This window comes from Dermochelys coriacea, chromosome 7, assembly GCF_009764565.3.
Source record: "Dermochelys coriacea isolate rDerCor1 chromosome 7, rDerCor1.pri.v4, whole genome shotgun sequence".
In the NCBI taxonomy this organism is placed as follows: domain Eukaryota; kingdom Metazoa; phylum Chordata; order Testudines; family Dermochelyidae; genus Dermochelys; species Dermochelys coriacea.
The window spans coordinates 14,604,333-14,621,003 of record NC_050074.1 but is presented as its reverse complement, the minus strand read 5'-3'; the positions used below and the strand labels follow the sequence as shown (position 1 = coordinate 14,621,003).

At 39.8% G+C, this 16,671-nt stretch overlaps 1 protein-coding gene across 8 annotated transcripts in view; it reads right to left on the bottom strand.

Moving 5' to 3' along the window:
- Positions 1-16,671, bottom strand: part of CNTN4 (contactin 4) — a 657,694-nt gene that overhangs the window by 13,690 nt on the left and 627,333 nt on the right. For 4 of the 8 annotated variants that reach the window (XM_038410563.2, XM_038410561.2, XM_038410559.2 and 1 more), the window contains 5 exons: positions 15,532-15,707; positions 11,160-11,280; positions 4,484-4,642; positions 2,494-2,643; positions 382-452 (listed from right to left, as the gene is read on the bottom strand). In XM_038410563.2, the coding sequence (XP_038266491.1) occupies positions 382-452; positions 2,494-2,643; positions 4,484-4,642; positions 11,160-11,280; positions 15,532-15,707 (677 nt within the window). The remainder of the gene's footprint in view (positions 1-381; positions 453-2,493; positions 2,644-4,483; positions 4,643-11,159; positions 11,281-15,531; positions 15,708-16,671) is intronic. The other 4 variants (XM_038410564.2, XM_043518486.1, XM_043518487.1 and 1 more) reach the window with 3 other exon arrangements.

Genomic DNA, 16,671 nt, shown 5'->3' with positions numbered 1-16,671 from the left:
CATCTGGTACAGAAGCTGATTTAAATGACAGGTTACAGACTACAGTTAGTGGTTCTGCAATTTCACATTTGAGTTCCTTCAGCACTCTTGGGTGAATACCATCTGATCCTGGTGACTTATTGCTGTTTAATTTATTAATTTGTTCCAAAACCTCCTCTAATGATACCTCAATCTGGGACAGTTCCTCAGATCTGTCACCTAAAAGGAATGGCTCAGGTTTGGGAATCTCCCTCATATCCTCAGCCGTGAAGACTGATGCAAAGAATTCGTTTAGTTTCTCCGCAATGGCCTTATTGTCCTTGAGTGCTCCTTTAGCAACTCGATCGTCCAGCCTTATAAAACAGATGCATTAATTCTCCCATTGATTTATACTTCATTTACCTCCCAGGTAATGACCAGCTCCGACTTGCTCCCTCCACCTCCACTGACGTTAGCCGGGGTGATCTCAGGAACTGTGTAAAAGAAATGTTACAGGAGGTGGCACGGAAAGCACAAAAGATTTATTTTGAAGCTAGAAGTTTGATTCATTTTAAACAGAGAAAGAAAGAGGCACATGTAGTACTGGCATCTTGTGACTTTTCCCTTTTGGGACCATGAGCCTGACTATCGAAAGGAGCACAGGGAACAGATACTTTTAGCTTTTTGGACTATTATCCATGTATCTAGTTGCTAATTACTTGTTTTAAATATTTATTTTCCATATAACAAGGTCCATTTATTTTCACAATATTGATTCCTGCTTTTCAATTTAGAGCCAAATCCTGCAGTCAGTAGGAATTTTTCCTGAGTTAAGACAGAGCAAGAACTACAAGATTGGATGCATAATGAACAGGCCTGGTGATAATTGCCTGGGGTGATATCTCCAACCCTGCTCCAAGACCTTTAGGGCAGGTCAAAGGGCCAGAGCGGCATAAACAGGCTCTGGAAGCCCCTTGGCGCAGACACTGCAGAAGACGGCTATAAGGCTGCCTTTTAAGGCTCTCCTCATGAGCACTAGTTTTAAAGGTGTCAGGGAGTGTGGCTTGTCAGGAACAAGGTCATAGCACATAGTGCTGCAGAGATTATGGGCAGTGTTGTGGCACAGAGGACAATCCAGAAAGTCTGCAATAACTAAGACCGGTTGAAATTTTTTTGACAAAAATTATTTCTGTTGGAAATGCCATATGGTCTAACCCAGAATGTTTCATGGAAATATATTGGTTTCAGTGAGAATTTCAAGACAGATCCACCCCAGAGTAGCCAAAAGCCTAGTGGTGAAAGTTGTCTCCTAAGATGAGGGAGACTCAGGTTTAAGTCTTTGTTCTACCATATCCCAGGTGAGTGCCCTAACCACCAGCCCATTGGCTATTCTGACATGCATGGACAGCTCTCTGTCTCTTGTGTTTTTTTGTGAAAAACATTTCAAAAGGTCTAATTTTTGTTCCACATCAAAATGAACACAAACCTTGAAATTTTTTGCAAAACGGAATTGATTTTTTCTGGCCAGCCCTCACTATAACTCTCACAGATGCCCCAGAGCTGTCTGAACATGGAGTGGCCCAGGACCAAGAAGGCCTCAGGATGACTTAAAGCTACCTTAGTCTCTCCTCTGTCTCTGCACTGTAAATTCTGTGCTCTGCCTCTTAAACTACATCTACACTGCATACCACTAGTGACAGTGTGTAGAGTTAGCGTAGCTACACAGCACAGTAAAAACCAAGCTGCCTCCACATTCCAGTGGGGAAAAGCTCCAGCAGTGGGGAGCTGTCAGAGCCTTTCCTGGCTGCCTTCCCCCCACTGCCAGAGCCTTTCCATGTTGCTAGAGCCTTTCCCTATGACAGGGAAAGACTCTGGCAGTGGGACACGACACTGCTGGGAGAGGCATTGCTTGGATGTGTACAGTGCTGTATAGATTACATACCCTAATGTAAGAGTTCAGGGTGCCTCAGTATATACTGCCATTTATACCCATGCTGGAAGGGTGTGAAATGTATGTCTTCTACACTCCACCATAAGGAGTGTGAAGTGTAGATGTACCTGAGAGGAGTAGACCAGAAACTCACCTCTGATCTGTAGAAAAAAGTAATCATACTATACTCTACTAGAGTTTCCTCAGCACAAATGTGGGACAACGCAGGAATTACTAGACTGGTTCACATCATTGATCCGTCGTATCTTCAGAGGAAGCTGAATTCACCTCTCTTCAAATGCCCTTTGTCAGCTGGGCTATACAGGATATGGGGGGAATTGGGTGAAGTCTTCCCAGTCATGTACTTCTAGAAGGCATGGAATAAAGCCCATCTTGGGCCTCATTTTTTCTATTATTTCTATTCTACTCTATTTATGTGTGCTCTTTGTGAATGTTATACCATGAGGCAGAGGAGAAACTAGATAATATAGCTTATAGAAACTGTCATATAGAAAATACTTCTTAACCTTGTTCCAGGTAACCTACTGCTTATGACAAGGTGCTTTTTAAAAAAGACTTTATTGGGCTTCCTTTCTACTACTTACGAGCTTCTTCAGTTCTTCTTTTTTCTGAGGGTCTGCTTGGTTCCCCAATCCCAATGAGGTTGGCTGCAACTGCTCGGAATTCATACTCAACCCAAGGGTTTAAACCCACCACGGTTGCAGTGAATGTCTTGCCATCAATGATATCTGGAACTGAAATATACCTCCAGGTTAGGATAGAGAGAGTTGGATATTAAGAGCAATTACACTTATTCAGTCATTGAATAACAGTATCCTCTTGATCTATAGGCGCAGTCTTGAAACTATTAAACAATGGAAGATCACCTTGAGAGCAGAACAGTTAAGGACTATGAATATGGGCCCTTAGTGTGTTTTCCCATTTTATTCTTTTGTCAATGCTTAGTATGGGGAAGCAAAGCAGGATGTATACAAACAATATGCAGGCATTAAGGAAATCTATGCTTTAGAAATTGACTTTTCATCCTCACAGAAATACCACCGTATCCTTATATAGTCTCACTAAAAGGTAACACAACTTAGTCCTGATCTACACACAGTTTTTGTACCATATGATTATTTTGTTTAGGTGTCAGAACAGCAGCCATGTTAGTCTGTATTCGCAACAAAGAAAAGGAGTACTTGTGGCACCTTAGAGACTAACAAATTTATTTGAGCATAAGCTTTCGTGAGCTACAGCTCACTTCATCGGAATGCATCCGATGAAGTGAGCTGTAGCTCACGAAAGCTTATGCTCAAATAAATTTATTAGTCTCTAAGGTGCCACAAGTACTTCTTTTCTTTTTTGTTTAGGTGGTTATTCGTTTAACTAATAGAGATATATGGATACAAACCCTAGTGTGGATGCAGTTCCACAGGTAAGAAGGTGCCTTATAGCATTATAGCTTATTTCCCTTCCCATGCAGGAATAGGTATACTGGTATAAGCATATTTATATCAGTGTAACTATGTTCATTCTGTGTTCACTCTATATGGGATTGGTTAAAACAGTACAACTTTCATGTGTAGAGAAGGCTTTCCATACATACTGTAGCATTCTGAACTTTTTGCTTACAACAGTTGAAACAATTATTATAAATTGTGTCTTTCACAAGAATTTGCTGAATCAAATAAACATATTTAAGAATGAGCAAATATACAGTGGAAGTTTGTTCTTCCTCTGCTGGGAAAGTGATTCTGCCAAAAGAGACGGTACTCTGGATGACACCTGAAAGATGTCTGTCACCTGAAAGATGTCTTTAGAGTAGCATTGTTGTCGTCATGATTATACATCACCAGCGTAGCACTGTGTAATATATGAAATAATGGAAAGAAATCTTTCCCTGAAAATACAATACATAAAAACTGATGAGAAAAACTGGTTGAATAATACCACTGCAAGGTTGGCAAATCATGGAAAGGATTAAGAAAGACCGAATGTATTGCTATTAGAGCTGGACAGGAAGTGGTTTTCCCATTCCTTGAAACTTTTTGAGATTTCAGCCATTTTTCCCATTCCACCTTGAGACAAACCCGAGATCTTCTGAAGTTTTTCTGTGAAAAATGAGAGAGACACTACCTCATAATAGCCAGGTGGTCAGGGTACTCACCTAGGATGTGGGAGACCCAGGTTAGAATTCCTGATTCAGGCCAGGAACTTGAACTTGTATCTTCCATATCTCAGGCAAGTGCCCTAACCATCAGGCTATTGGCTATCCTGGAGCAGGTAGGTGGGTCTGTATCTGTCTGTTTCTCTCTGCCTCCCAGACTTGAGGAACCTTTCCTGACAAAAGTTTTATCTAAACGGATAGGTTCCTGGAAAAAGTTTCAGTTTCACTGAATTGGCGTTTTCAGACAAAAACAGTTTTGGTGAAAAATTCCCAAATAGTTGTAATCACTGTGCTGGAGGCATGAGTTATTCTGGCTGCATAGCTAACTTTACTCATCCTGTATGTTTGTGTAATGATGGATCAGTTTTTACATGTACAGAATTCTTTCGTGGCCAACTTTAGTTACTACTGAGTGCTGCATTTACCTGTGTTCACTCCTTGCCATCCCACAGAAAATGGGGTCCTTGCTTGAATGACATACATAGTAATGGGGCTGTGATTATCTGCTCCTGGCCTCCAGGATAATTGAGCTGTAGTGTCAGTGATTTCATCTATTGTCACGGCTTCAGGTGGGCCTGGTGGACCTGTTATAAAATACATACAAAACAGTTCAGCTGAAATCATTGAGATGACATAATATAGGATGTGAAAGAAGGAATGTTCTATTCTTCATTTAAGATTCAGAAACAGAAAGCTCAGCCTTAGAATGGAATGGCTCTGTGGTTTTTGCCTCTAGCACATAGATCTAGGAGCAGCCCTAGCTGTTTTGCCACCCAGGGTGAAAAATGTGTTTGGCACATACCCATTTGCAGAGGTATAGCAAAAAAACTCCCACAACAGCAAAACAACTGTCCAATCAGCAGAGCAAAACAAAGGCTGGCCAATCAGAGCAGAGCAAAAACAGCTGGCTAATCAGAGTGGAGCAAAAACAGTCTGTCAGAGCAGAGGGGAAAAGAAGCACCCAGTGGCATGGTGGAGCCCCAAGGAAGTTGGTGCCCAGGGCTACCACCCAGTTTGTCCAGCCCGAGAACCAGCCCCACCCAGACCTGCCAATGACCTTAGTGGCAGACCAGTAGTGCAGCCCATATAGAAGAGAATTGCTACAGTTGAAGTAGACTTTACAGCAGAGAATTTAATTAGAAAAACACATAAGAATGTGCTTAAGTGCTTTCTAGACAACTTAAACTCATGCTTAAATGATTTGCAGAATCAGGGTTTTAAAGCGATGGTATATCTAGTTCAGTCACTACACTGTAGTAATAATCCAATGCAATTAGTTTAGAATTTGTACAGCGCTCTGTGTGAAACAGCTATTATCACAAAGTATTCAATAGCAATGGCCTGAAAAGAATTAACCTATAGAACCAAATGTCCAAAAGAAGAAATACAAAAGTTTGGTCTCCTAATTCCAAGAAGTCAGACTCCTCCTCTCTACTAACTACTGAAGTTGAAAAATCTTTGCTTGATAACCATTTGGGTTTCCTCTGGTAATAAAACAGACAGCTTTCCTGCAAACTCAAGCCATGATTTGGATAGGCCGAGAGTGTATGTGCACAGGAAAGGACAAAGACCCCAAACTTCTGATTTCCTTCTATAAAGAAGGAATGTATGATTCAGATAAAGACCTATTTAAAACCTGGTTAAGAGAAGACTTTACTAGAGCTGGTTTAAATTTTTAAAAATTCAATGACATTTCAAAATTCTAAAATAAAAAAAAATACTACATTTTCACAATCCTCTTCCCTCTCTCCCACCTCATTTTTGCCGACTTGTAAGATTGGTGAATGTGTTTCAAATTTCAAAATTCCAAAGGAAAAAAAATTCAAAAGTATTTTTGCAAAATTTAGCAGAAATCAAATTACAAGATAATCCAGATTTTAAATCTAGATGATTTAGACCAACACTGCACAGATTCAGGCCTCTCACCTCGTACCTTACTCAAATACCCAATATAATATCACTTTCGATTACCTGCTGTAAGACTTGCTTCTTTTGCAACCAGCCTGGTCAAGTGTCTTACAAATTAGACAACAAACCCTCCCCAATAACACAAACTTTAAAGCAACTGCTGTGGTACTTTTTACTTCCAAGACTCTGGGAAAATACAGTTCTCCTTACACAAGATAGTTTGATAACATTGTAGAAGTTCTTCTATGTTATACTAATTAAATCTATTGAAAACTAGAGACACAGCTGGGAGAGAAGGGAGAGAAGAGAAAATGAAATGAAGATATTGATCCACCATCACTTCAGCAATGTATGCCTGTTTTAGCTGCCAGCATGCACAGACAAGAGACACTATCATTACATGGCTTCAGAATAAATGGAACTCTAAGCCTGTGATGGGTGGCTTATTTGTTATTTATACAATGCCATGGGTATGCTTGTTCAGTATTATCTTGTCAGTTTTTCTTGTTTTGTATCCTCTGACATAAGGTACCTAATTTATTTGAATTCTAGATGTGAATAACACACCATATCTAATCTGTGTTATTAATATAACCTAATTTGAACAGCTATATTGTACATTTATTAAAACTTTATTTCTTTGCATTTATTAACACACTGTTATGGGATGTATTCTCTTTCTCCATGCCTATCCCCACAGTATCTTAGTGGTTTTCTCCACAGGGAAAATTTTTGTATGCCCCAGCAAAGGGGGAGAGGGAAGAACAGAAAAATTTATCTTATGTTTTTATACTCTCACCCACGATCATAGTATCTGAGTGTCTTGCTTGAAAATTGGTAGCTCTAAGTCCTTAGTAGGCTTCATGAAGTCTCTGGCTCACCTCCTTTTTGGGGCTCTAACTATGGTTTGGTGTTTTTTGTTTTATTTGTTTGTTATAGGTTTTTATATTTTATTTTTATTTTTGGGAGGTATAGGGCGGCGTCTGTGTGGTAAGTGTCATTCTACCTATTATGTAAAGGAAAAAAATATCAACAAAATGTCAGTGTAGTGAGAAGGAAACTCATCTAGACAAAGCACAGACCATGTGAGCATTGAAGGAGGTTTTGAAAGAGCCAGCATTCTTGCCCATGCAGGGCTGCGGTCGTTTTGGGAGGTAGCCTCTCCAGCATAAGTATGGAAGGGTGGAAAGTAACAGAGCCATGACCCTCCTGCTGTTACGAGAGCATAGACCATAACCTTCCAAAGGATGACTCCCCTCTTCTGAAAGATATATAGATCTTTAACAGCATGAGGGCTTGAACATGGGCCTACAGGTCCCCACGTAGTGCCCAGACTGCAGTGGCCTTCTGGCAGCTTACTGAAACCAGTGTAGAAGAGGACTAGCGGAGCTTTAGCTCACTCAGGGTCATGCCCACAAAATCTACTGATCGGGCGAGATGTCTGGCCCCACAGATTAGCTCAGATGCACAATTTAAGCCATCAGGAGGCCCCGGAAGTTATCTGAGCAACTAGGTGAATCCCTGGCTGGCTGCCACTTTGGACCCTGCCTAATTCCTGGTTCCCTGTCCTCCTTATCCCAGATCTTCCTCTGCTCTCAATTTCTGTTTTCCTACCTTGCTCCAGCTTCCTGCTCTTTTGCTCTACCTACTGTAGTAAGATGAGGCCCTGAAACCTAAACCCCTGGTATCAGAGGCTTGGTATGAGAACTGAGGCCTGAAGTAAAGTAATGGTCAAGACTTTGCTAACATAAAGCAAAGTTAAGCTGTGAGCCAAAGGCAGGCTCTGCTCACAAAAGTTGGCAAGAAGAAGGCAGTTAATTGGACGTATACACATATCTAAAGGGTATCAAGTACTAATAGGATAAACAGGTGCCAGGATGGCGCCAGAACAGTCTGGTATGAACATATTCCACAGAGATAATAAGGAACAGACTGACCCATCCTAAAAGACAGGGTCAAAAGGGTAATATGATGGATAGAATTGCTTGTTTGAACCAACATGTACCAGGAGAGAGGCAGCACCCCAATATGTAGAGGGGTTGTACCTTGATGTGTCAGGAGTGATGTGTAACTTGTTTGTACCTGTGTATAAGAATGCATCCCTGAGTGGATGTCTTTGTCTGGCCTAGGGGGCTGTGGACAGTTCTCTCAGGATCTGCTGTGTCAACTATCTGCGCAGAGCCGGGCCAGTACACAGAGGGAACACGCACACAGCCAACTGTTATCATCATTGAACAGAGCAGAACACCATACCGGTGTTGTCTGACAACACCTATGATTCTGATCCTGGCTTTGAATCAGGCAGTTTGACCACCTATGCCCCAGTCATCACAAACAGCTTCCTCTGTGGTGGTGTGACTCCACATAAACCTCTAGTAAGTAGAGATTGGCAAATAACTGATTCGTCAGTTTGGTGGCAGTTCAAGAAAAAAAAACCCAAAATATTTTTCGTTTGGGTTGAACTGAATCAGAAATATTTTAGTGAATAAAAAGAAAGTCTATTTCAGGCCAGGGATTTGAACCCAAATCCCAGGTGTGTGCCCTAACCACTGGGCTAATGGTTGTCAGGAGGGGAATAGCATCACCTCCACCTCCTCCTCCTTCTCTGTCTGTTTGGGAATAGCCAAAACTATGCCAATAGTTTATGAATAGTTACAGGTCAAGCTGAAACAGTTTTTTTTTTGTGGTCTAATAAACTATTAGTCTGAGAAAGTTTCGCCAGATCTACTAGTAAGGACGGCCCTCAGTATGGCCTCACAATGGTGCAATAGATATTTTTCAGCCTAATAATGGATATGGAAGCTGAGGACATAAATGACTACTCATACGGGTCAGTGGCAGAATCAAAAGTGAAGCTCGGGAGCTATGGCTCCTAGTCGCACACCCTAATGTTTCGTCAATACATTTATCTGCCTTTGTGGTATGCATAAACCCTTATCAATAAGTTACCTGCTTTCTGTTTCCTCACCAATCCTGACACAGAATGTTCCCATAGTTTCCCTGGCCTTTTTTCCCCCTTCAGTTACGTTTGAATGATTTTTTTATTTTGGTAAGATCAGTACAATTAGCAACAAAAATAGCACTACTTTTCAACTGAGGAGGCAGAATCAACAAGAGTGTGTGTAGTTGTCATGGGACAACAATCTTTTAGGGAAAGGTTCAGACTAGGCTGACCAGATAGCAAGTGTCAAAAATTGGGACAGGAGGTGGGGGGTAATAGATGCCTATGTGAGAAAAAGACCCCAAAATCAGGACTGTCCCTATAAAATCAGGACATCTGGTCACCCTAGTTCAGACTGGTGTTTTTTGTAGTGGCAAGGTCACTATTTCTGCTATCATTGTGGTCATTTTGTTGTAAGAATCATGTTCTTGTTGACTGCTTACAGAGCTGGTTTACGGGAAGTTACCTAACTCATGTTCCCATCAGACTGTTTTGAAATGTTTATGCAAAAATATTTATCTGAAACAATAAAGACAAAAAATATGAAACAGCAATGTAACTGTAGTACCTGAGCTCTCTGGGGATACGGGGTAGAAGCTTTCCTTATGGGACAGGGGATGTTGGGTATAGCAATTAATGAGTTTTTGCTTCACACATGCCCTCACAAACAATGATTTGATGATCTGGCACATGCCATTTCATCAACAGCATTCATCAGCATGTGTTGATAGATTCATGAGGAGAAAATATGAATGTTAGAGTCATTCCTCCCATAGGTGTAGCTTTTCTCAACTATTTTGCTAATCGAATAAAGAGAAATTCAGAGTTAGGAATAAAAGACCTAAATCATTCATTGTGTTCACTGGGCTTTTTAGAATACGTTTTCTTCTAAGAATGGTGTTGACAAATTCCTAGCAGAATTTAATGTTATTTCCTGTAAAATGAAGTATGCAATATCACTTAAGAATTTCACATACTACTAATCTAAATACTTAGTAGTTTAATTTATTGGCATTTAAGTGCTGATCTGAGCACCATCCTCATTAAATGGAGAAAACATTCAGAACAGCAACAGTGTCTTTTATCCTACCAGGGAAGGACTGAAAAACCATGGTTGTCTTCTTAAATGGACAGTAATAACTTCTCCTCTGCTAGACTCTGACAGCTTGCCTGTAGTTAAGAACTTCAGCATTCACCTCCTAAAGTAGTAAACATATTTAAACTCATAAAATAGGATGTTGATTTCAGGAATTCCCATCTATACACAGGGGTGCATTTGTGATGGTTGGTTTATGGCCTAATCTTGTATGTTTTACTCTGACAAAACTGCCACTGCGGATAGATGAGGGGTGCAGGATTTAGCCCTTGCTACATAGTTTTCTCTTTTTCCTTTTGGAGTGAAATGAAAGCTTGTGAAGTACATTGGGTAGACAGCAATAAAAACTGAAGTCTTCCATTGGCAGATAAGAATGCAAGCTTCTCCTCAGACTGCCCAAAATGTATGTGCCTTTATCTTGACCCAGAGGGACATCTTCAGTGGGATGAGAGTCCAATTTGATCTCAATTCCAATCCCATTCATAACTGCTTTGCTGAGGCAACCTAACAAAGTCAACTAGAGCAAGTTGCAGGTCTGGGTTTTGGGACAGTGTCCTTTCCTATGAGGAACTGAGCATCCTCAACTTCCGCTGAAATTGGTAGGAACTGAGATTGCTCAGCACCTTGCAGGAGCAGAATGGGCATTTTAGGGACTGGTTTGGTTGAAACTAACAATTATTTTTCCCCACACACAACTGTACACTGAATCCAGGCTATATTCATGCCAATGACCCAGAATGGAAATTTAATACATTCAAATTAAAGGCCAGATTCACAGATCATCTAAGCACACTAAGGATTTGATCTCAAAGTTAACCATGATGGTGGTTTTACTAGATCACGATTAATCTGGAGAAGCAATGCAGTATTGCTAGCAACAAATTTAGTGAATTAACATTACAGTATTTCAGCTGCAGAAGTAACTCAATACAAAATCTTGTTTCTGCAAGTTATGAAAGTTTTGTGATGGTTTTATACACACACATAGAAGGATTTTTGTGTGCAGTATTTGGAAAATGTACTGTGTGGTACCTCGTAGCTTATTTCTTACAATAATGATAAGGTGTTGGGAATTTCTCTGAGACCATGCATTGTATTACTAAGAACAGCAGACAGTGTAAAAAGTAGTTTTACAACAACAACAAAATTCAAATACCTCTTACAATCAGGTCTGCAGTAGCCAATAGCTTGTCCACAGTTGTTTGCACCATGCAGACGTATTTCCCAGCATGCTTCAGCTGGATGCTTCTGATCATCAAATCACCAGCTGAATCCTGCTGATAAAGTAGGGAAAAGTGGTTACAATTACTTTTTAATGAGCTCTAAACATCATTACCACATGAAGGACACTGTGACTAATGGATTTATTTTACACCGGCTGATGAAAACATTAGTAATGGAAGCTGTGTGGCCTATTACAAATATGTGAACCTGCCTTAAAGATAAGAGCAGTAGCATTTCTAAAATTATAGTTTCTATAAAGGATGGGGGAGTCTGGTTTGGGTCAGGTAGACAGTTTACCATTAAAATGATATGACAAAACTTATGTGAGGCAGGTTCTCTATGATTCCTTATTTATCTCTCCAGCCATCCAATTTATAGACTTAATTGGTATTCAGATACCTATGTTCTGCCCACAGCCATTTCATAGGTGAAAACCAGCCCAAATTAGGAGGCATATAGTTTGACAACCTTGTCTTAGAGCCAGCATTTTGATTGTCCACCACTTATATATTAAAGATCATGAGAACAGCACTATCTAAAGAAATCTTGCTTCACCTAGTGTGGAACAACACTAATGCATGTCTGATTAACAGTTGAATAGAACTAATTATGTTTATGTATGTATACGTATCTCAATATTTCTATACTCTTCACCAGACACAATGCTTTCAGTACATTAGAAATCTCAATTTAAGATTGTGATTATGGCATCTTCAGTGAAGAATATTAATAAAAAGTTTGCAATTTTGTAGCCCTATCAAGTGTAATCACTAGAAACAGCTGTCTCTGTTGCTGTGCACCCTAGAATGCAGATCTTTGAGTGATATGTTGCATCTTCAAATTCATTTTGTTCACCCCCCTTCAAAATGATAACAACGAGGCTCATAAATTGCATTTGCTTTTCCCTGCAGCTCTAAATTTCACACCTGACAAATGTAAATGGAGACCATTACTCTGTTTAAAGTCTAGAAGAGGCTCTAACTTTGTGAAATGTCCATGAAAGCCACATGTGGAAACCTTTTTCTTTCCCTCCACTATTTCTAGTGAATACATATTTGGTTTCTTCCATCTTTTCTGTTAGCTACATTGAATGCAAGCAGACCAGGGGAAAAAATGAAATTAAATATTTTTTTCTGTTGCAACTAGGTTAGATTAAACCCTCAACAGACCCACATAAAATGGAGTGGGTACAACTAGATGAAATAGGAAATGTAAAAAATAGCATAGAATTTCCAAACAAAAGCAAACTTTCCATCGATGCTATGAGCATAACCTATATGACAGCTAATGCTTTTTTTTTAAAACATTGTTCTTTTTAATCACACATCATATTTCATCTTTTCTGCCACAGTTGGGTATATAAGCATGTACTATGATAAAATACATGGATTTCATCTCTGTATGAAATACTGCACTGTACCTTCACACAACCTAGTTCTCAAATTTTTTATTCAAATGAAACATGAGTGAACCTAAACCTTATATTTTCAGTGAACTGCGAGAGATTTTGGTCCTGTGGGCCCAAGTGACCTCAAAAGAAGTCACACAGAACAACTCAACCCATGCTCTACCCCTCTGAAAATTTAAGAGGTGAAAACTTTTCATCTGTGTTATCAATTCTTTTCAATAAGAATAACAACATCCAAAAGTTTGGTTGGTTGTGGGGAGAGACTCATGGATCTGTTATTCCTATTTTAAACCTCCTTTATAATGACTTAATCCAGGGCTGTCCCTAGGATATGGTGAATCGGAGCGACCATTCCGGGCACCATGCTTTGGTGGGGCCCCGTGGGCTGGTGTGATTGGCCAGTGCGGTCAGTCCTGGAAATGATGTGTCAGTCCCGGAAGTGATGGGTCAGTCCCGAAAGTGATGGATTTGTCACTTCCGCCCCAGGCCCCGCTCCTCCCTAGGGACGGCACTGACTTAATCACATACATTTTATAGCACCCAATCTGTAAGACTACCAGAGATGGTTGGTATTACAAAAAAGTGTGAAAATTAAAACAATTACAGGTGAAAACACATTAAACCAGCGAGTGTATTATTCATATTTCAAACTACTGACAATAGTGCCTTAGATTGCCTCAAATGACTGTTAAGAACTTAGATGTTAAGGTGCATTGGATGACTCAGGGGCTCTTTTCACCTCTAGGTCAACAGGTTTGATCCTCACTAGTGACTGAAAGTTATTACCTCAGGATGGCTGTTCATGAGTCCACGTATAATGAGATCTCATTCTAATTGGGTGTGGTTTCACATTACTAAATCCCCTTCCAAATGAGATATTTATGTCAATAATCTCAGTAGAGAGGCCAAGTACTGATGTGATTAATGAAATGGACTCTGTTCCTGCCTTACTCCCTTGTTTTCTTTTCAAAGGCATCTCTAGGACTTTGTACTGAAGTAGTAAGCACTTTTCTTTCCTACATGAGGAAACCTGCTTGTGACCACTGCAGGAACACCAAAAGCACCATGAGGTTGTCATCTTCATACAGAGGACCTTGACTGCAAAGGTATATTTACAGCTTTAGCCTTTGAGAAATGACTTCAACTTAGTGGCTTTGACAATTATTATATTCACTGCAGATGGGATCTTCAAAAGGATCCATCCCTAAACAGCACCCGACTTCCATTGAATGGATGCATTAACTCCTTTAGGTTCCTTTGAAAATACCAACCTACATCTATTAAGTTAAACCTCAAACATACTGACAGAGACAAGGTACCATGCAGAAAGATTGGCTGCCTCATGGTGTTCTTCCTGCTGCACTGTCTGCTATGCAGTGGATCCTTGAAAAGAAAAGACAATATGACCCGTTAATACTATAAAAATGGCCAAATCTTGATTCCATTCAACTAAATGTGAAAATTCCCATTGATTTCAATGGGAGCAGAAATGGGCCCAACGTCTTTTGTTTTAAAAACAAAAGAAAATGATAAGGTTAAGGCATGGAGGTCTTTTCAGTGAGTTTAATGGCCACAAGGGTACTAGATTCACAGCCATGGAGACAGAAGCCTTCTACTGACAGACAGAAGAGGTTTGGCACAGGTAGCAGTTGGGCAAACTTCCCCACACTGTCACACCAATTTACCACACCTCAGCAGACGGGAGAGGGTGGTTCATGCCCATTTAGCTTGAAGACTCTCCATGGAGGCTGCTAACAAAAGTGTTAATTAGTGCAGATTACAGCAGTTGTTTTCTGATGTCCTTCAAACAACTCTGTGCTAGGCAGTGATCAGAGAGTAACAATTTTGGGAGCTGCATTTGACTACTGACCTAGAGGTGAAAGGTGTGGAGTCACTAGTTAAGTGAATCTGAAATGAAATAATGTAACTCACAAGGCAGAGAGAATTTTTATGGATGCTTTCCTAATCCCATAGTCTATTCTGTAATGAGATACTTTACATTTTTAATGTGAACAAATGGTTAAAAAACTCTTATCAAACCTGCTCTTTTACTCAATACCATGTTTTCATGGACACAATCTTTCTAACCTACGAGTATCATATTCTTTGGTCACTGAAAATATTTGCATTATCTGGTGTCATAGTTTAGATTTCAGATAAACAAAGTAGTATTAAGTGGTGCTAATACCAGCCAGCCATATCACACAAACAGAAAAATCAGATGGTAAAACATTGAAGGAAAACCTGATCCCAGAGGCAACACTGTTATAGTTTGCAGAAGAGGGGGATACTTATTTTGCAGATGTAAACTGGCACAAGGGTGAGTAAACATTGATTTATGAGGGCACAGAAATATACTGACAATGACAAAGACTAATCAAACAGGTTACAGAGCTCCAGAAAAGTGCGTTCCCCAAATTCTTTCTACTTTTCATGTGAATACAGAGTTTTACAATTCCATTCAATTTATACTTTGCTGCTTCAGCAAGGAGGAGAACATTAAGGAATTTATTCACTTTGGGGCAAATTAAGAAATCTATTCTACGCAAAGGGAATTGCCAACGTATTGTAGGGCTCTTTAGCATTAGTGGGATTTATTGGCATAAAATATGTCCCTCAAGAATCCACAGAAAAATAGACCTTGAGAAATACCAGTCATATTGGGCTATATATGAATTACTACAAACTGGGATACAGTACCTATTTAATGCTTTGCTTAGTAGTCAGTAAAACACAAGATACAGTTCTCACTATTAGCAGGGATATATCACTATTTTATCTTTCCCTTTAAATTTAATTCTGTGTAGACAGTCCTTTTCTTAGTTATCCATGGTCATTACTGAGTCTCAGTATAACATATGAATGGCTTTTGGGGGTAGTTAATATTAATACTTACCCCTCCAACTCTTTCAAAGTGATCCCCGTCTTTCTCAAAGTCTATCAGGTGTCCATTAAATGACCAAGTAAACATAATATCTAGCGAGTGATCATGAGATACCTGGCAAGGCAGGACAATACTTTCTCCAACAGTGACATCTGTGCTGGAAGGTGGTACCACAACCCGCGTTGGATCTGTACACAACAAATAGAGAATACACAAAAGAAGAATGACTCCCTTCTCCTTTAGAAATACACAGATTTCAAGAGCTGATTACAACACTAGGCAGCTTGTTGCAACCTCTTTATTGGTGACTGAACTTTTAAAAAGTTAAGAGGTTCAATTAGGAGAAGAACTTAAGAGTTAGGAGGATGCTTAAAGGAACAATTGAACTATTAAGTTTGTAAAAGTGGGCTGGGAATTTTGTAAGAACAAGCCCTTGAGCCCTCTAATTTCAGATGAGTTGAAAATACCACCTGCAAATCTTTCAGGATGTCTGCTTCCATCTGCAGCCTGGAAGTGTAGGGAGAGGTGTATGAAAATAAAAAGGTAATGACCAGATGTGGAGAGAGGGTGGGGAGAAGGGGTATCAAATATGAAAGGCTTGATTCAAATTTAGGGGAGGGGCCAAAGATCAGAGAATATTTCATCAGAACCCGTTTATCTTCCCTTTATTATAACCGTTGTCAGTTGATCACTTTCTTTTTATCTGGGAATACATGCTGCAAGGTTTATCAGCCAATGTATTGGTTCACTAGTGTTATCAAAAAAAGTTGTGAGTATTGCCCAGACTGAGCACTACCTCGCTACCATTCATTCATGGACTAACGTGCACTTCTTGTCTGAATCATACAGAGTGCTAAAGCAGCAGCAATCAAAGTGAAGCAAGAACATACTAAAATTAAACTAAATACATTCAGAATCTCCTTTATTCGTGGCTCTTATTGCAAACTGTGTATTTGTTTGGTACACCTGTTTACCATCTTCCAAATTCTGATGCTTTTAAGTCCATTCATTTTGGGTGAAATTCCCTGTTTTGAAGAGGACCCACACAAGTTCTATGCACCACATTCCTCTTAAATGGGAGAGTTTAAGTGATGCATAAGCCATATGCTGGCTCCTTGCACAAGGATGAATTTTACCATTATTAAAATTTCA